At 39.6% G+C, this 20877-nt stretch overlaps 1 protein-coding gene across 2 annotated transcripts in view; it reads left to right on the top strand.

The window, feature by feature from the left end:
• Positions 1–1719: 1719 nt before the first annotated feature.
• SRFBP1 (serum response factor binding protein 1) overlaps positions 1720–20877 on the top strand; it is a 78571-nt gene continuing 59413 nt past the window's right edge. For both annotated transcript variants that reach the window (XM_021292582.2, XM_005506225.3), the window contains exon 1: positions 1720–1938. In XM_021292582.2, the coding sequence (XP_021148257.1) occupies positions 1909–1938 (30 nt within the window). In that variant the 5' untranslated portion in view covers positions 1720–1908. The remainder of the gene's footprint in view (positions 1939–20877) is intronic.

Genomic DNA, 20877 nt, shown 5'->3' with positions numbered 1-20877 from the left:
CAGAGACAGCTGACAACAATTGTAGTTGTCTAGTCAGACTTCAAAGAAGAATTCCGGGCACAACAGTGCCATCCAGCGGCCAGCTAACTGCTGGTGAATGTCCAAAGAATTTCCCGAAACTGATATTATTCGTATAAACAAAGGGGTTTATAACAACTCGTATAAACAAAAAGGTTTTATATTTAAAACAAGTTCTCCAAATATTTTCAAATATTATCTCAGTTCTTTTGAATGCTGAAACAGATAAACAGTGATGTGAAACAACTGATTCATTTTCTAAACATGCTAAGACTTCCTTACATTCAGACACAAGTTTTGTGAAAGTCCTGTTTCAATAAAATAGAAAAATATTTGTAACAATTTAAATCAACAATTCATTCTAAAACAATAAACTGGAAATAATGAGGAAAAAGTCTCATGAAACGTTGCCAAAATTTCAGACTGAGATCTCACAAAGTCAAAAACACATGCTCAGCCCCACTTCACCACAAATATTGAAAATGAACTGTGCATACAAAATTTTATGCAGCTGGAGCTTCAGATGACCTTATTTCAGCACAAACTATACTCTGCGTCCTCCACAAGTGGAAAAAATCAGTCTGAAAATTTCAAAGCAGTTTGAAAATCGTGGCTGGTTTTGCATCATAGGGAAAAACAAGGAGTGAGGATAAGACAAAACCTATAAATGCAGAATTGTGCACTGTTTACTCATGTAATGTTTTTCGGGCTGGCAGCAACAAGAGGAGAAAAGCAAGAATCCCAGATCATTTCTAAGATTATAAACTACTAGTGATAGAGGGAACTAACACTTTAAGGATGCCTAGTTTAGAGCTTTATGTAAACAATTTTAAGAAAAGACAGAACCCCATCGAATGCTAAGATAAGAAGTTTTTCAGCGCCTAGCTGCAGACTTGAGGAGGCGAGATAATGAAGATTTACAGCAAAATGGAGGGAACCAGACTGGTTTCAACCGACGTGGCAGCTTGTGTTCCAGTCAATTCAACATAATGAGCCAAAAGTAAGAAGTTCACTGTGGCGAAGCTGACGGAGCCTTCACCCAAAGATCCCCGAAGACCCCACCTGAAGACCGCCAGACGGCACTGCGCAGGCGTAACAGGGAGGGGTCAAGGAGGAGACTACGGAAATGATTAACTAGGGCTCAGTAAGAAGCGGGGAGAGGTTATAAATATCTACAGGCGTTCCTGGGGTCGTTATGACTATGTAACACCTTACTGTATTTAAACACACCTCTTATTGTTAGAAGTTGCGCATTAATGGTGGAATGATTCCCCCTTGTGCCCGACGTCAAAATAAACATATCTGCTTTATAACCTTGTGGGTTGTAAAGTTTTATGACTTTATAGGTTGTAAAGTTGTTTCCGCGCGTCACTAGGTGGGGCAGATGTCTTATAGTTTGAGGATTCAGACATCTTCTCAGGTCTTCGCTCTGGCCGGCCGATGACGGGATGCAGCAACACAAGCACAAGGCCGCAGTGCCAGGGTCACCACGAGCCAGCCGAGCGGCTCGGGCAGGTCAGCCGGGAGATCCTCTTCCTGCCCACGTCGCTTATCACCCGCCGGAGTCAGAAGGAGACTCTCTTCACCCCCATTTCTAAAGAAACGCGACTGCGGGCTGGGTGGCCTGCGCGGTGCAAGGTCCCCGCACTTCATAATGCCCCGCCCCGCCTCCCCAGGGCACGGTGGGAGCCGCCGGAAGCCGGCGCGGCCAGGGCGGAGTCGGAGGACCGCGGCCCGCAAGAGTTAGCCTAGAGAGGCTCTAGCCATAGAGCGCCAGCCTGGAGCGGGCCTGCCGCCGCGCGCGAGGCGCATGCGTCCGGTTTCGCTTCGTGCTGCGGCGTGGGGAGCGCTCGGAGGGACGGCGGAGCTGTACGGGCAGGGGCCGGCACCATGGCTCCCGTGCTGAACCTCAACAACGAGGTGAGCCGTCCTCTCCCGCGTTCCGTGCGGCGGCGGTCGGAGCAGGCCGGCGGGGGCAGGGCGGGAGGCCTTGGCGCGGAGAGCCTGGCGGGACAGGTGGAGGCAGCGGCCATGGGAGGGTTCTGCTCACCGGGAGCCGAGGAAGTGGCGGAGCTGGGGAAGTGGCAGAGCTGGGCGGCAGCGTGTCACCCTGCGAGCGAGCCGGGATGGACTCCATCCTCCCCAGAGCCGCGTGGCTACCTGGAGTGGTGGGAACGGCCCTGGCGCGGCCCTGGCCGGGCTGTCGCCATGTGGCCTGAGGCAGCTGCCGCCGTCCCCCCAAGGGAAACGCCGCTCACCGCTCTGGCCCCCAGCAAAAGGGCTGTGTGGTGAAGGAAAATCCGCCTTGCGAAAATAAACCACGTCTAAGGGGGTGCTGTGCAATTGTCTACACGTGTGCCTCGGTTCTACATCCTGTCACTGCGTGTCATATCGTTATTATATCGTGTTATCTCTTACCGTGTTTGTGTTCACACTGAAGTTTTGCAGGTGATTCTAGTGAACCTACCAAAGTCCCAGCTGCCTGTCTCCTGGATAGCAAAGATATGATGTTGCTTTATTTTCTTGGGTGTGGAGGGACTGAGAACGACAAATTAATGGGTTAGATTTAATTTTTTACTCTTTTGTAAGAAGGTTGGTGTTTCATATTTCTTTCATTTTTTTGCTACTCTATAAAGTGAATTTAATTAGTTAAATGTGTTTCACTTGTGATGGGCTTTGACTACATGTTTGCAAATTATTGTTTATAATAAGTCTGACAGAACTAAACTGTCTTCTTTAAACTGCTACTGCAGCACCTGAAGAGTATCTGACAGTTCTGCTGAGCGTGGGTTGTATCAGCTTCTGCAGATGGCATTGTGCACTTCCTGGATTCCTAGATAATTCACAGTATAATTCAAGTTACAATTTGTCACTAACAGAACCAAAATGACAGATTGTACAAACATTCTCAGATTACGTTTGTATTTAAAGTAAGTTTTATGTTCTATGCATACAATGACTCTGAGAGAGGTAGATTTTCAAGTGAAGAATTTAGTGAGAAGTAGTCTGTTCATCAGAAGAAATGTGATTTGCTATTACATAAAATATAGATATTTAATGGGTAGTTTATTACAGGTTTTCAGTCCTTACTCTTAACAAATGTAAGGTCAAATGTGAGCGATTGCACATTGAAATATGCCAGTGAACCACTGAAGAAGCAGGGGAGTATTTCCTGCATTTCTGAAGCAGCAATTTCTTTGACTGATCAAGTTCAGGTGGTGATTCATAGTCTTTCAGCTAAGATACACTTGTGTAACAAGAGATGAAAAAAGCATTGTTTGACTGAGTAATGACCAAACTGTTCTTGAGAAAAAAAAATAGAATACAGTGAGTTTCTGTACAAAAGTTTAAAAGTTACAGTATGGACACTAGGCACACTAGGCATCTTGTTCCTTCTTATAGTTCAAAGTCACCCTATCCTAAGAGGAAACTGAAAGTAAGTTCTTAAATGTTCTGGAGGTGGGAGATTTCATCAGAGTTTGGACAAAAATTAGGCACTCTCTAATAAACGTGTCTGAGCCTGATCTGTCTAAGACTAGAATGGAGACTTGGTATGAATAGGTTAAACAATTTTTTCCATTTCTACATTTCATAAGAATGAGAGCCATATTATTTTAATATGGTGAGTAGTTATAAAATCTGAAATACGCATTTTTTTTAAATAATACTTGGATATTCTCTGTATTTATTAAAGTTACTGAGATGCTCTTGTGTAAGCACATTTTGCTTTCAAGAGATATTTACCTTCCTCTAATTAAATGTGAAATAGTGGAATTTGACCATGAATAAAGTAATGATTTTAGAAAGACTGGATTTACAGTAGTTCTGTGTAAGAATTTGTAAATTCAGCTGTATTATATTTACATATTCCATATTCTAATTCTGGCCAAGGCAGACTTTAGCTATTAATATAATAAAATACAATGGTTCGCTAAATGATAGAGTCCTAAGAAATTTTCAGATGACAGGTTGCTTTTTTTGTTGTTTTTTTTACCAGTTCATGTTTTGATTACAGGAAGAGCAAATAGTCTAAGAACAGTGTTTCTGAGTAACATAATTTGGTACCTTTCCTAATGTTAATTGACCTTTAGTTTCATTACTTCCTATTATATGTTTGGTACTAGCAACTGATGAAAGAAATAGTTATTGATGTGCAAAAACTCTTTTCTTGAATGTCTTCAGTATTCCTATGAACAGTATTGTCATAAGTAAAAGTTGCACAGCGTCTCCTTTATGCAGATAACATACATTTATTTCTGAATGTGAAGGACAATGACTTACCACTTGAGTAGCTAACTTCAGGTCTGTGCCATTCGATGGCGGAATTTGTTCTGGTATTACTGTCCTGATGAAAACAAAACTAAAAAACCCTCACACACTTAATGGAAAGTTTTGTTACTACACTGTAAAAATCAAGACTTTGGTTCTGATATAGTAATGAAGTAAAGTGTATACATGTTTTGAAATTAGAGGATATTCAACTGGGTGATGATGTAACCTCTTATCACCAAAGAAACTTGAAAGTTAACTATTATTATTATGAAAAGCTAATCCTCTAAGTAAATAAGACAAATAAAAGACCGATGTGTGTCTCCTTTCTGACAGCTTTTGGATTCATTGGCTAATTTTAGAGAATTTGGAAAAGAGTAGAGACCTCAGAAGTGTTTGTTTTGTGGGTTTTTTGTTGTTGCTGTTGTTGTTTGGTTTGGGTTGTTTTGTTTAAGTTATTGTTTGATTAAAGAATAGTGCCTTTGCGAAGCAACATGCTCCCAACTGTTCTGACTTTATAGGAAACAAAGAATGAAAATGTCATTCTGTTCAGGTGATTGTATGAATAGGCTCTGAAATTATTGTACAGAGGTAAGTATCCTGGGTGAAAATAAGAGGGAATTGCAGTTGTTGTGATAAGGTGAAATTAGACAGAAAAAGGTAAGAAATCAGTCATCATTATTCAGCTATACACAGAATAATTAGTTTAGACATACTGTTCATCGTTTATTGTATTTTTTCGTGTAAAATTGTTTGTATCAATTAACAGCTTCAGAAACTCAGGTTATTTCCATGTTAACAAATAGCTGTTGTGCTAGAAGGGCATAAATGTTCTTTTTCTCTAATTCATGTATAGCTAGATAATAACAGCAAAAAGCAAGTTAGCAAGGTCTGGTAATTTTAAGAAGCGATCAGCTTTCTGCTGGCAAGTGTGGTACAGTTTCAGTGTGCCTGCATGACTGAAAAATTAAGATTGAAAAGAGTTAAAAAACATGAATTTTTTTGTAATCCAAACATTCGATTCCTGTATGGGATTATTGCATTTTTATTTCTGAGCCCAAAGAAGAGCTGGGGGGAGTGGAGGAAGTAAAGACCGGAGAAAGTTACAAAGTAAAACAGTGAAGACTGGGGTTTTTGAGGAAGAAGAGGAAAATGCAGTATTTCTTACCATTATTACTCGTGTTCTTTTGTACAAGGAAAAACATGACTTGTATAATGACAAAGTTAAGTTTTGCAATTATTATGCATCAACTGTATAAGATCATGCATGCTTTTGCAGGGTTTATCTGTATTAAGCCTAATTCTCATCTTGTGTTTAATTTTATAGGCATGCAGGCTGAAGGAATATTTTAAAAAAAAAACAATTGCTGTCTTCTACATGTTTCTTATTTTGAAAAGCTTGCTAAGAATTTTCAGGTGTCTTGTCACAGAATAGCTTCCAAAGTTAAACTTTTCTGGAAACATGTGCTAGATGGCAGCACATAATCATTAACTGCCATGGACAAGGACAAGTTTAAACAGAAGATGGCTCATGTTTAATGTGAAAAATGATCGTTGTTGATCAGCAATATACAATAGAATGAAACTGAAGCTTTTGAATGGGAACCAACCCAGATTTGTGGTTTTGTTTTTTTTTTCAGAACCCAGCCTTCTTCAATTTTGTTCTGTTTTTACAGTCGTACTTTGCTAGAATTGATCTTCTGTTCAGTGTGCGGTGTCTCAGACATGCAACATGCTCCCTGCAGGAGTGTGATTCTCTGATGGTGGTTTCGTGGGCAGCTGTACTCTCTGCTTCTAGAGCCGGACCTTCTCATTCCTTTTTCCTGATCCATTCCAGCCACATGGTCCTGCCTCCCCTTTCTGTGAGCAGACTCATTTTTTTTTGCTAGGGCAGTTTCCTCCTGTTGGTAGTAGGGTCTCACAGGGAATGAGAGCAGGAGAAACGTAGGACCAGGGGTGAGTGGGCCGGGGATGGAGGAGTACTGTCCCACTTCCACTACAGTGAACTATTCACTTGACTTAGAGGGCTGGTGAAATGGTGCCATTCATCTCAATTAAGTGTTTGCCTTTAGGCAGTGACATTTTTGTGAAATAAGCATAAGGTTTGGGAAGGGCGTTCAACCAGCAAAATTTAAAATAGTCAGGATGATTATATGATGTGCTATTATGTTGTCTGGCAGGTGTTTATGTTTTGGAAATTAGCTAGTGGTCAAAGCTACAAGGGTGGGAGAACTAGAGGGTTCAACGAGGAAACCACAGAACCCCTTCTGTTTGTCTGATCTTGATAATGTTACATGATGAGTTCTTTGGAGAAGAATATTATCATTTCACTGTTATAAGTAAGTTTATATTTCTTTTTGGAAAACGTGACCTGGGGTATATCAAGGGGAAAACCAAACAAATAAAAAACCAACCACACCAATGTAGTCTCTTACCTGTTGCAAAAGAACTCTTAAAAGAAGTTGCAGTTCAGTTAAGTAAAGCAAAATTTAAATTTCAGGAGTTGTATTCGCCATAGTAATCAGAGAGGTGAACTCTTAGACCTTCTTTCTTGGGCTTTCTTTGAAATTACTTTTCACTATCATGAACAAGCTGATGTGAGCATTCAGTTTTTTAGTATATTATATCCAAACGGCTAATGTTACTTAAGGAATGTTGTGATATTCTTAAATGCATTCCTAGACCTTCTTTACCAGTGATAAAAAAGAATTCTAGATGGAAACTTTCAAGATAACAATGACTGAGTACTTTAGGCGTTATGGTGTTTAAAGTGGTCTGAAATACTAGGCATCCAGCCCAGTGCGGTGATCCAGGCTTCTCTTTGAAATAAAGTAGCTACCTTCAAAGATCTGATTTGTGTGCTATCCTCTGGGGGATGTGGTGATCTAGGCGTTCTTTAGGGCAATTTAATATCCCTGTGTGCTAACTTTTTATCTACCTAAAGGGAAGGTGAGGAAGCTGGTGTATAGGTCCTCTCAGCCTTAGATGAGTTGAATCCAGTGATTCAGTGACCAGCAGAGTGCACTAATCACAAACACCAACAAATATGAGTGCTGGGCTACTGTCTGGCAAAAAAGGTGGATTATGTGGGTGAGGGGTGCTTGGTCATATGTTTCACCAGTTTCTGTAGGAAAAGTCATTGGCAGTGCTCCAAAGGCTGCTTATCCAACAATTAACATAAAATACATGAGCTCCATCAAAAGAAGTACTGGAATTCTGAACTCTTTACCCCTGAGGAAATTCTTCTTGCTGTTTTACAGATGAGTTCCCTTTTGGTGTTTTGTCTCTGACTTACAAGCCTTGTTTTTTCCAGTACCTATCCAGCATGCTGGCCTAGCCACTCGCTTGATGTAGAAGCATTTGTATTAGGCTTCTTCACATTGAATAGGGTCTGTAATTTTAGACTTTTCAGTCTGATAAATGCCCCAACACCTGAACTGTTCCTCAGATGGTGAACACAAGTGCTGTTACTGTTCTGAGCTGTCTGCCAATATTGTTAAGCTGGATCAGAGTGTCTCTGTCTTCGGCAACTTAAGTCAGCTTTAGGTTCACCTGTGACCACTTCAAAATTATTTTTAAGGCAAGGTGATTAGCACTTAGTTTTGAAAAAGTACTGGTCCCTAGGGTGCTCTGTAGTCAAAATTAGAGCTGTGGCCGAATTCTGGCAATGCCAAGATCTGTGTATCCCTGACATGCATATGGTCCTAAATACTTCTTTGAAGCTGGTCATACCATCTCTCATATGTCACTGAAATCAGTCTAAAGTCTTGGAAAGGTCAAGAGAACTGAGAAAAAACATATCTCTACATAATTCAAAACCAAATAACTAGTCTATTCTATGAGTTTATTTCTCATACTGGGAAATCACCACTTTTTGCTGTAAATTACAGGTCTGCGCATAGTTAGAAAGCAAGCAGGACTTTTTCTTTAAATGTTGGTGTACTTGGCAGCAGTCATTTTAGCTCTATAGAAGTGCATGTAAAAATTCTTGCATTACTTGTGTTACTACGAAATAACTCTAAGTACAGCAGTTTCTTGAAGGAGAAGAAAACTGCTAGTTTGGGCTCGAATTCTGCTTAAAACTGTTCAAGTGTTAAATTACTGACATTCTTTTACAGACCATGTAAATGTCCTAAGGAAAAGGTCTTTTGAAAGCTTATGAAATTTCCAAAGTTATACTCTGTGAGATAGAATTCTGAGGAATTGTGGCTTTTTTTTTCCTTCCTGGGAGCTGTTCCAGCAGCTGTTTCTAAAGTTTCTAGAGTTGCCACATCATCAGTTATATTAACAGCAAATTCTGATCTGCTGTTCACACAGATTTTGTTCCAGCAGATTCCTGAAGCAATTAAACATAGTAATCTGTGCAGTTTTTTATGTTTACCAATATTGTATACAACCATTATCAAACTACTGTTCTTCAGGACAGAAATGAAAACTTTTCCTTAGCTCAAGTGATTTATATAAAGTGTGTGTGGTAGGCCACGTAGACTAGTAAGATGCTCTCATAAAACAAAACATCTGTGGTTCCTTGCTGTGGTAGTGTACAATAATGAAAAAAACGTGCAAACACAGTCATGGGAAACTTTGTAACGTATTTTAAAAGAACTGTGAGGTACTTGCAGTACGCAGTATAGTCTTTTATCGGATGTTATTTATGGATATATATGCCTGCATAAAATATGATTTAAAGAAATTATTCTGTTACTATAAATGTGCTTAATTGCTTGCTGCTGTAATTGCAGACATCCTTTTGCAACCTTTGCATTTCTGGGCATGAAGCTTGCTGCCAATTGAAGAAAGAAGTGAGGCTGAAATGGGTGTAGAAAGGAAGGACTGGTGTTGGGTTTTTTCCTAACAGAATTTGGAGGCTTGGGGAAGGAGGAGTTGCTCAAAGGAGAATAGCAATCAGTTGCGAATTCATTGCAAATTGCCAGTTGGTATGGCAATGCTGAAACTCCATTCAGTTTGTCTTATGCTATGGCAGTCAGTAGTGAAGAGCAAGGGGTAATGGCTTTAAAATGAAAGTGTGTACATTTAGATTAAATATAAGGAAGATACTCTCCACCATGAGTGTGGTGAGGCCCTGGAACAGGGTGCTCTGAAAAGTTGTGGATGCCCCATCCCTGGGAGTGTTCAAGGCCAGGTTGGACGGGGGGGTGTGAGCAACCTGGTCTAGAGGAAGGTGTCCCTGCCCATGGAAGGGGAGTTGAACTAGATGATCTTTAAGGTCTTTTCCAACCTAAACCATTCCGTGATTCTGTGAATTAAGGGTGAAAGTTTTTTTAGTTAGGATTTTCAGCACAAAAGTAACCAGCTACTAAATTCAGTTACTCTCTTGATTGTACTTTAAATCCTATAAGAGAAAGGGATTTAAAATTCTTATTCTGATTTTATATGAAAAAAAAAAGTACCATTACATTATTTCTGTTGCAAAGATGGGTCACAATGACACATATTTATTCATATGGCATTTAGTATGAGATGAAGTGTGTGTATATATATTCAAAACTAACTACGTGAAATGTAAATCGGTTGATAATTTTTTTTAGAATGCAAGTATTCTGTTCATTTTTATTCTGGTGTATTTTCTCTTCTGTAGTCACCTGACCTAGAGTCATTTTGTTCTGTAATTTTTGTGTTGAATAAACAGGTCAAAATTGGGTCCACCAGAGTATTTGTGTGATGGCTCTTAGAGAACATCCATTTAAAACATCAGTAAGCTTGATACTGAGATCTCCATGGCACCAAAAATATGCTAGGGGCTCTGATTGAGAAATTAGACTTTTACTGTACTGTCTAGAGATCTGGTAGGATTCATTCAGTTGTGTTGGAGGCTGGTTTATCATATGTTTGTAGACTTGTCTAAATTATTTTCATTTGTGCTCAAGCAAACATTGGATATAAAGTGGCTCTCAGGAGCTGAATTGGACAGCTATCAGTTTAAGACAGTATTATATAGCAGCATGGTGGGGTGAGAAGTTAGGCTGCAAGGTCTTTAAAATAGATACAAAACGAAAGAGTTCAGTCTCAAAAATTCATGAGATTGACTAGGGATGGAAACGAGTAATATTCCAGTAGGAACAGGAGCTCAGAGCAAGGAGTAAAATGTGAGGGACTATTTGTTCTCATTTTTAATGAGTCAAATGTTGGAATTACTGCTTGTTTTTCTCCTGGAAGATAGTGCATGTTAAGGTAAGGTGCAGATGTAAGCAGTGCATCTGGAGTAGCTCTTTGTTGGGAAGTTACTTTAGATAAAGAGTGCCATCTTGTGATTTGTCTTCCTCAGTTTCCAAATGACTATAGTAATGAGACTAAGCCAGTTTCACATAAAAATCTCCAAACATGCTTTAAAATGGCTATAAAATTGTGCTTTTTCTTTTGTTATTTCTGTTCTTTTTTCCTTCTGCAGTTCAGTAGTTCTTTGCTCATTTCCCTAGATTCTGGCCTTGATAATTTTATTCTCAGTAGAGAATGAAAACTAGCCAGCAAAATAAAATTGACCAACGGGAAAAAAAACCTTATTCCTCAGGGTGTAACTCTTCTTACTTTTTATACTAAAAATATTGAAATAACATTTATTTTTGTCTTTAAAGAAGATATTCACAAGAAAGCGCACCCGTTTTTAAAAACAAATTATTGAAAGCTAGTGGTGGAGCAGGACAAATAGAAATGAGTTTTTATGTAAGCAGTACACACAGCATTAATATGACTGGCATAGAGATACCAGAAAATACTGAGTATGGATATCTGAATCTCTAAGGGGCTAGTGGAATATTTTCCATTAAATTTGTAGCTATTATCATGTGTCAGGTACATGGCAACTGGAAATTTTTGCTGTGATAACAGGCTATCTTAGTTAATTTCAGGATCTGCGGTACTTTTGGGATACATGCATGGGTTCTGAGGGAGCTGGCAGAGATGCTTACCAAGCCACTTTCAATCATTTATCAGCAGTTCTGGCTGACTGGGGAGATCCCAGTTGACTGGAAGTTGGCAAATGTGATGCCCATCTACAAGAAGAGCTCCAAGGAGAATCCAGGGGTTTACAGGTGTGTCAGTCTAACCTCATTGCTGGGGAAGGCCATGGAACAGATCATCCTGAGTGCCATCATGCAGCACATACAGCACAACCAAATGATCAGGCCCAGTCAACATGGGTTTATGAAAGGCAGGTCCCGCTTGACTAACCTGATCTCCTTCTATGACAAGGTGAACCACTTAGTGGATGGGAGAAGGGCTGTGGATATTGTTTACCTGGACTTCAGTAAAGCCTTTGACATTGTTCCCACAGCATTCTCCTGGAGAAGCTGGCTGCTTACAACTTGGATGGGTGTACTCCTTACTGGGTAAAGAACTGGCTGGACGGCCAGGCCCAAAGACTTGTGGTGAACGGAGTCAAATCCAGTTGGCAGCTGATCACAAGTGGTGCTCCTCAGGGGTCAGTTCTGTTTAATATCTTTATCAGTGATGTGGACAAGTGAATCAAGTGCACCCTTAGTAAGTCTGCAGATGACACCAAGCTGGGTGGCAGTGTTGATCTGATGGAGTGTAGGAAGGCTCTACATGGGCATCTGGAGCAGCTGGATGGATGGGCTACAGCCAGCTGTGTGAGGTTCAATTCAACAAGGCCAAGTGTCAGGTGCTTCATTTAGGTAACACCAACCCCATGTGACACTACAGACTTGAGGAAGAGTGGCTGGAAAGCTGCTTCATGGGAAAGGATCTGAGGTTGTTGGTCAGCAGCCAGGTGAATATGAGCCAGCAGTGTGCCCAGGTGGCCAGAAGCACAACAACAGCATCCTGGCTTGTATCAGAAATAGTATGGCCAGCAGAACTAAGGAACTGATTGTGCCACTGTACTTGGTACTGGTGAGGCCTCATCTCAAATCCTGTGTTCAGTTTTGGGCTGCTTACTACAAGAAAGATATTGAGGTGCAGGGCAATTTCAGAGGAGGGCAACAAAGCTGGTGAGGAGTCTGGAGCATGAGTCTTACAAGGAGCAGCTGAGGGAACTGGGGCTTTTTAGCCTGGAGAAAAGGAGGCTGAGGGGATACCTTATCACTCTCTCCATCTATCTGAAAGAAGGCTGTAGCGTGTGTTGGTCTCTGCCAAGTAGCAAGTGACAGGAAGAGTGGCTTCAAGTTGTGCCAGGAGATTTTTACATTGGATATTAGGAAAAAATTCTTCACAGAAAGGCACTGGAAAAGGCTGCTCAAGGAAGTGGTGGAGTCACCATCCCTGGAGCTATTTAAAACATGGCACTTAGGGATATGGTTTAACAATGGACTTGGCAGTGTTACGTTCATGGTTGGACTCAGTGATCTTGAGGGTCTTTTCCAACCTAAATGATTCTATGATTCCTCTTTGTTGTTTTATGAGGGGTCATTAGAAAAAGTCTGAAGTCATGTACAGATACGCTAATGTAGGAAGGGATGAGTGAATAGAGACTGGTTGCATGAGAAACTGGTAAAAATTGTTTTGAATAGCAGCTGGTTCAAATGAATGAATAAGGGATTTCATCCAGAGGCAGAAATCACTGGGAGGCTGCTGCAAAGGAAATGAGTAGCATGGGAGCAGGAGAGCATAACTTAAACTTGGTTGCATGGTAAAATCAGAATTCCAGATGATGGAAAACAAAGGGCAGTTAAGGTGATTGCTCATGGAGCAATTCGGAAATAATGACAATGATGGAAGGAAGGGATGAGAGGGATAGCTGGTAATTCTTTAGATGTTGCAGCAGTCAAAAGTGATAGGTGAGTAATAAGGTGTTTTGGACAAGAGGGAATAGGACGAGGAATGAGGAGAGCTCATGAAGGGAAACGTGTTGTTTGGTATGGAAAAGCTGGATACTTGAAGAAGAAAGTAGCAAGCTGCAGAAGGGAATGCACCAACAAAACCAGCACATAGTGTCCGGGAGAACTTCAAAATGGCTGGGCAATAAACATACCGTACCTAAAATAGATGGGTATTGTGAGAGCATTTGGTCTGTTTTAACAAAGAAGATTGTGCAGGAACCAAGTGCTGTTCTAAGGTGTTAGAAACATAATACTGGTGTAGTTACACAAGCTCTCGTATATCTGGTGTCTTGGCAACTGCTTGACAGAGAACTAAGTGCTTGAAGGTATAGTTTTTAAACAAAAGAATAGTGTATGTCAGACATCTGGCAGGGATATTTTAAGCTCTTTATTCATTCTGCTTTTCATACTTGTCATTTTCCCCAGTTCCCATTTTATGTCATGAAGAAACTTCCAGGAAGAAATCACATTATTAGATTTTTCTATTATTTTTTTTTTCAAACACTTTCCCATGTGTATGTGAAAAATCCTCATCATGAAATAGATTTTTCTTTTTAAACAGTTCCCAGGGAATAAAGAACACTAACTTCTGTAGCATGGTAATTCTCCGTTCCCACTAGAAAGAATTCTTCCTGTCCTTCTAAAAAGACTGAAAAGTAAGTTATATGCTAGTGCTGTTGAAATACCCCACTTTTTAAGATTTGGTTTGGTGTTTTGTTGTTTTGTTTTTTTTTACCCTGATCTGTAACTGTTGTGCGAGAGAAAGTTCTCACACAAAAAAAAAAAAAAAAAAAAAAAAAGTCATAGACACCTGATAGCAGCAGTTGCCTTAATGGAAGAGCATTTTTGGGAGAGGGGAAGTAGTATACTGTTTCAGAGTCTGACAGGCCAATAATATTGAAGCATGTTTGAAGCCAGCAGAAGCTCACCTCAGATTCTGATGATTTTAGTAGTCTTTGGCAGAGGCTATGCACCCTATATGAAGGAGTGAATAGTTGAGAACTTCCCCTTTTTGATGGGAGTTTTCGCATATGTAAAGAACCTTCCTGCCTTTTGGTTTCCTAGTATTTATTCCTTTTCTTACCTATATAGAGAGGGGAAAAAATTGCTGAGGAGGAGTTTGAAGAAAAGTAGTTCAGATTTTAAAGCAGAAAGTTCCTTTTTCATATAGTTAGATCAGTTACTTTTATTTTCAGTTTTCACAAAAGCAGGTTGTACTTTATAGACAATCTAAAAATTGTGGTATTTGCTTCATTTTTTTTTATCCTTCAGATGTACAGAGAAATGGAGAAATGGTTTAATAGGTATTTCTCCAACTTGATGATGCCTAAGCTGATGCTAAGTTTTATTTGTTTAGTGAACTTGAAACCATTTTTCCTTTATGATTCCTTTATGCCTGTATAATAACTATATAGTGACATTGAAGTAGAAATTTTGAAGTGGATGAGTCTTAGTACAAAATGAATGACTGTAGTGAATGACAGATTCACAAAAATACTTAATACATTTTCTGGTAATATTTAGATATGAATATTTGGCAAATGTTTGCTGCTATAATGTTTCAAAGTCTTGCCATTCTTTCCTTGGTTTCTTAGCATGTGAGACTAGTATAAGTTGAAGGTAATTGAAGTAAGTATAAAAATGTCTCGTTTTGCATGGTGTATGTTGAACAGAAGAACCCCTCCCCTCCCCCTCTCCATTCCTCCCGTTCTCTATCCAGTTCAGCAAGCTATTCATGTTATAATTTCCCTTGAAGCTTCAATCACCACATTAAAAACACCAGTCGAGTGACAGTGGTAAGAATAAAACGTATGTTCAAGTCACAGAGCCAGTGATGACTGGCATGTTACGGTGTTCCTTAAAACTTCAAACCAGTATCCTCTGTTATTCCTTTGTCTCTACAGTTTTTTAGTGTATTATGCTTGGAGTTGCTCTGAGTGCTAATCAGTAATTAGTTATGGCCCATGTTTCCCACCTGTTTTGACAGTTAGGAGATGTGACTGATGTTCTGTGGCTGGTTCAGAGCCAGATGTGCTGGTGAATGAGTATGCATGTACTAGTTGGCAGTGAAAATAAGAAAGATTTGATTTCTGCTTATGAATTTCTTCTATGCTAGGCATGCTAATTTTAGTCCTTATCTCCTACTTGGCTACTAGTTTTCACAAAATATGTAGGAGCTCTGGCCTGTGCTGATTTGTCAAAGTTGATTTCTGTTTAGTAAGCCTGAAAGTTACTAGGGAGGGATGCTGACAGGCAAACAATGTGATGACAACTTTAATTTCCTCAGAAACCAGGTTAACAAATTCAATTCCAGAATACACAGTTTTAATATTCCACTCTCTCAGGATAGCTGAGCAAAGTTGTAATGTATTGGCTCTCAGGACCCTGTGGTGTTTTCTTTGACTTAGGAGGCCAATGCCACCATGTCTTTGCAAAAAGGATTATTAATTAAACTCAAGTGGAAATGTTGAGCAGCAAACAAATTCTGAAAATCTAAATTTCTAAGTAAAGTTGAGAAAGTGAGGCTTTCAAGATGACATGGACACAATATGTTTTAAATGTTGGATAAGATATGTTTTTCTTCATTTTTTTGAGTATATAACTAATTTATCATAACATCAGTGTTACATAAAAATAGTTATACAAATTGATGTAATATTTAAGGAATTTCAAGTCTAAATAAACTATTAAAAAGCAAAATTATACACAGAAGAATCAGCTTGGCTGGCAGTCTTCAGAATTTCCATCTTACGCTTTTGAGTCAGCTCAGGTGCTAATTGTCTGCTTTTGAAACCCATCATAAGCAGTGCCACCCTTCAGGATGCAAATAATTGCTTTCAGTGGGTGTTCTCCAAAGCATTTCCAAAACAAATGCATGAATAATATGAGATCAGTTCTACCAGTGTAAAAATAAGGGGCAGCATGCGTTTTTGTAGAGCTTATTGTCATACAACTGCCCCTGTCCCTACTTCCCCATTCCCGCCTCACCCCGTATCAGAACGTAGCAGAGCAGACCGATCTTCTCACAGATGGAGCTGAGCACCTTTGTTGTGGTTTGAAAATGGATTTTGTTGTTTCACTTAGAGAAAAAGTACACTTACATCCTGATCTGAGACAGTGTGACGGTTGACCTGCTGACGGTTTGGCCATAGGATATTGGAGGCCTGTTGACAATCCATGAATGCCAAAGTCTTGTAGTTCCTTGAAGGCAAACGGTGGCATACAAAGAAAATGTGTTTGGCCAGAAGAATGGTATGAGGGTTCTTGAAATGCATATTGTTATTTTGAACCTCATGATGTTCGGCAAGGACAAGTGCAAGGTCCTGCACCTGGATCAGAACAACTCCCGGTGTCTATACAGGCTGGTTAATGAAGAGATTGAGAGTAGCTCTGCGGAGGAGGACTTGGGACTACTGGTGGATGAAAGATTGGACACGAGCTGGCAATGTGCACCTGCAGCCCAGAAGGCCAGTCATATCTTGGGCTGCATCAAAAAGATCATGGCCAGCTGGTTGAGAAGGTGATTCTGCCCCGCTACTGTGCTGTACTGAGACCCCGCCTGGAGTCCTGCATCCAGCTCTGGAACCCTCAGTACAGGAAAGACACAGACCTGCTGTGGCCTCCAGAGGAGGCCACAAAAATTACCAGAGGGCTGGAACAGCTCACCTGTGAGGACAGGCTGAGAGGGTCGGGGTTGTTTGGCCTGGAGAAGAAAAGGTTCCAGGGAGACTTTATTGTAGCCTTTCAGTACTTAAAAGGGGCCCAAAAGACAGATGAGGACAGACTTTTCAGCAAGACTTGTTATGATAGCATGAGGTGGTGAAACACTGGCTCAGGTTGCCCAGAGAAGTGGTGAGTGCCTCATCTCTAGAGACATCCCAGGCCAGGCTGGACAGGGCTCTGAGCATCCTGATCTAGCTGAAGATGTCCCTGCTCATTGAAGGGGGTTGGTCTGGATGACATTTGAAGGTCCCTTCCAACCCACAATTCTATCAATATTAAACAGTCAGGTGCTATGTGGAATTAGTGCTATGTAGAAGTGGCATGTAAATGAGTGAAAACATAGAAAAATACAAGGAAAACAGCTCTGCATTTACAGTTTGCCAATTTATTCACTCTGTTACCATTTCTGTCTTGTAAACAGAAGTCTTTCTACAGTGCACATTTTCAGTGAGTGACAACCACGACTGAGAGAATCAAACTGAAGTAGAATAGGGGAAAATGGTCTGATGATTTGTCCTTTCAGCTGAGCTGCCAGCTGGTTGTTCTGCTGCTGCTTTTCTTGCAAGATGGAGTGATACCTGTTCAAGTGCTTTAGTTTTATGTTCTGTTGCAAACAAGTTCTTTTGCTGGCTTATGTAACAAGGACTCTTGCATCTCTTAGTTCTGTCAGACAAACCCATCACTTCATGTTTTATGGTTTTGACAGGTTGAATTTAACTTGCATTTGAAGTGCCTTTATCTTTGTACCCAGCAATTAGAAGAGTTCTAGCCCCTTGCTAGTGGTTAGGCCAATACTGTGGTTTTTGAATTGTGGTGAGTGAAAGGGTTGTGAGTGTTTAACAGTGTTACTCAGGCTCATTTTGGGGTAAAACAAGATTAATCTTTAAAAACTACACATGAACTTGAGTTATGTTATATTTTTAAAATATGCAGAGAAGTGTAAGTTTCTGAACATCTTTTAACTTTTTTTTTTTTTTTTTTTTTAAACAACTATTGTCTCTACAAAAAAGTATATATGTTACTTGAAGTGGAAGAAGAGAGAGTAGCAACATGAGAGTGTACCTTTACAGGAAAACAAATAAACAAACAAATAAACTAACTCCAAGCAAAAGCAATCACATCACCCCTGAAAAGTTAATATTGGAAACACTGTTGTTGCATTTCAGACTTTATGTGAAAGGTGTCATACCAGTTCTGCCTCAATTTTATTTTCATGATAGCAGTTTAAATCTACAGTGTGAATGTTTGTGATTGGTTTAATTAATGCAAAAAATTACACAGATTGTTTGTGAGTCAGTATTGTCAAGCTATGGTGTTATGCTTCAGATTATGCGACTAATGAGATTTGTAGTGTTGCAATGGGACCAGTGCTCTCTTTTTAATCTTCTTTTAAGAAGTTCACCATTTAAAGTGAAGAATGGAAAAAACCCTCACAGCTCTCATTATACGTGTGTGTTCATCCTGATAGTTTGTGTGTCACTATTATAGCTTCTGCTGTTACTGTCTTCCTGTGAAATCAAAGCATAAGGGGATGTGAAATTCACACATGGCTTCTAGCTAGAGCTTTGGTCTAATTAAGAAATCCTAGACATAGAAATGCATTGATTTGAGCTTGGCTGTTTTGACTGCCTTGATCACATCATCCTATAACATTCCAGGGAAATACTTTTAGCAGAGTGCTAGCTAGGGGTTTTCAAACTCACATCCACCCAATCAATTAAATACAGGGCTAGAAATGGCCTTCGGATGATCCTCTGTTTTGGAGGACTTGTGTAATTTTTATTTCCACATGGTGACCCATGCACTGATTTATGTAGTATAGCATCCTGGGCTAGAGTATCACAGTTATTTCTTATGTGGACGTTTACAACTACTGCTGCTTATTTAGGGTTTAGAAATGTGTCTAGCCAGATCATGATCCTGGTTTGGACTTGAGAGCTCAAATGCTGCCTGAAGTACTACATAGAACCTGACTCCATGCAGTGAGACACTGACTTTGAAGCAGTAAATCCATTAAGTTTTGGCCTTTGGCAATGATCAAGTAATTGTAGACTAGCCTTACTCCCTCCCAACTATCTGAGGTATTTGGAATTACTTTTCAAAATCTTTAGATGAAAATAATCTGTGCTAGCAGTCTGAGTACTCCTTGTGGTTTCCGCTTCAAGAAATTATGCTAGAAATGACAACTCTTCTCCATGCAGGAGGAAATACGGTGCTGTATTGAAATGAGACACACGTATTTCATTGCTTCAGTTGAGAAAAGTACAAAAAAAGCAGCATGGACACACTGTGGAGGAAGGCTTTGATGTTAATTCACAAGGAGTGTGTATATTACTTTTCCCGTGAGAAAGGTGCAAACATGCTCCAGTTTGAAATGTGCTTTTTCCCACTCATCTTTAGTATCCCACCTTGGGAACCTGTCAGGGTGAGTTCCCAGAGGACTGAGAGGCTGCAGGTGTTTTGCTTTGTGGGTACTTCCAGCTAGTGATGGCACTTCTGCCTGCTTTGGGCAGCAGGTTGCTGTATTTTAATCCAGAAGAAGTTGCCTCATTTTGTTAAAATTATAGTGATAAAGTTCAGTCTACTTGGTTTGAACCTGTTTGCATGTAGCTGAAAATGGCAAAGGCAAGATCAATGCTACAGTGGTACAGCACAGATGTTAACTGAAGAAGCTATGTTCCTTAGCACTCTCTGTGCTGGAATTTGATTCTTATATTAAATAAGGCAATAGCTCATTGATCATAGTCTGGTTTGTTGGAGCCCATCTCTCTGTCTCCTCCTGCTCATTCTCATTTTGCTCTTTTGCCCTGGAACTAGCCAGCACTCGTGGCCACGAAGGGAAACAGTTCAATAAATTGATCTGGTTGAAAACTCACCTTGTTTCTTTTACTATAAGGTTAGGATGTGTGGCTTTTTTTTTTTTTTTTTTTTTTTTTGGTGGATATATATTTGCATAAAACTGCCCTGAAACTGAACAACTGAACCCTGATATAGTACATAGGTGCACTTAACATTGTTCTTGCTGCCTTTATCTCCCTACTTATATATGTTTTTATAATGAAAATATATGAAACTATAATAAGTCTGAGGCTGGCTATTTCCAGATATTTTGACATGTATAAAATACATACTGTAATAAAAAGATTCTTTTTCTAAAAAATAAGAAAAAAAAAAAATCAAACTTGGCAATTCCTCACTTTTCCTAAGACTCTAAAAGTTGTTGGATCTTTCAAGCTGACATTCCAGATAATAGAGAGAAATATTTGTAATGAAGTTCCAGAAACATTTTTTCACTTAGATTATTCACTCAAAAGATTATGTACTATTGTTAGTTCTGGCTAATATGTGATGCAGCTGCAGGTGTTTTGAATTTTAAAACTCTCTGTTTCCAAATAGCACCAAAATTTAGCATTTAGAATACTCTGTTGTCATGGTAATTTCTTGGTTAGAAGACTGCCAAGTAACTATAAAATGAAACCAATGCTTTTGGTGTGCCCTAAAATGGGAAAGGAAGATCAGTGAGAACTGAAACATACTTAGTCCTGTGTTTTTCTTGTAGATATTGGAGAGACCTTGAATACTCAACTTAAATACATTTCACTTTAATTTTTTTACCTGGATTTCTTGCTTTGACACTTGTTGACACATAATTTAATATGCCTATACAACTGGTTTGATGTGTTTTGTTGACTTTTTTCCTTTCTACTCTAGCAGTGCTGTTGAAATTTGAGGGGGTTCAGAAGCAGATTTGTAAAAGGAGTAAAATCAAGAAGCTAATGTATACCTTTAGGCACACGTAAACAGTTTTTTCCTATTGATTTGGGTCATTTTGATGTTAATGAATCAGACTCCTATTCCTACTTGCTAGATTCTCTTGGCATGAAATCTTTCCACTAGGACTAAGGTACAGTTTGTATCTATGATTTTTTTTATCACTGTCATTCATTCACTAGTCCCAGTTTGTGCAGGTATGTACGAAATTGTTGACAGCAATGCGATCACATGTATCAAAAGTAAATTTTTTCCTGAGACAGAATTTACAGGGTAGATTCTCGATATTTTCTCATTGTCA

Source organism: Columba livia, chromosome Z (genome assembly GCF_036013475.1).
Source record: "Columba livia isolate bColLiv1 breed racing homer chromosome Z, bColLiv1.pat.W.v2, whole genome shotgun sequence".
NCBI classification, from domain to species: domain Eukaryota; kingdom Metazoa; phylum Chordata; class Aves; order Columbiformes; family Columbidae; genus Columba; species Columba livia.
This window is presented reverse-complemented; position numbering and strand designations above follow the sequence as displayed.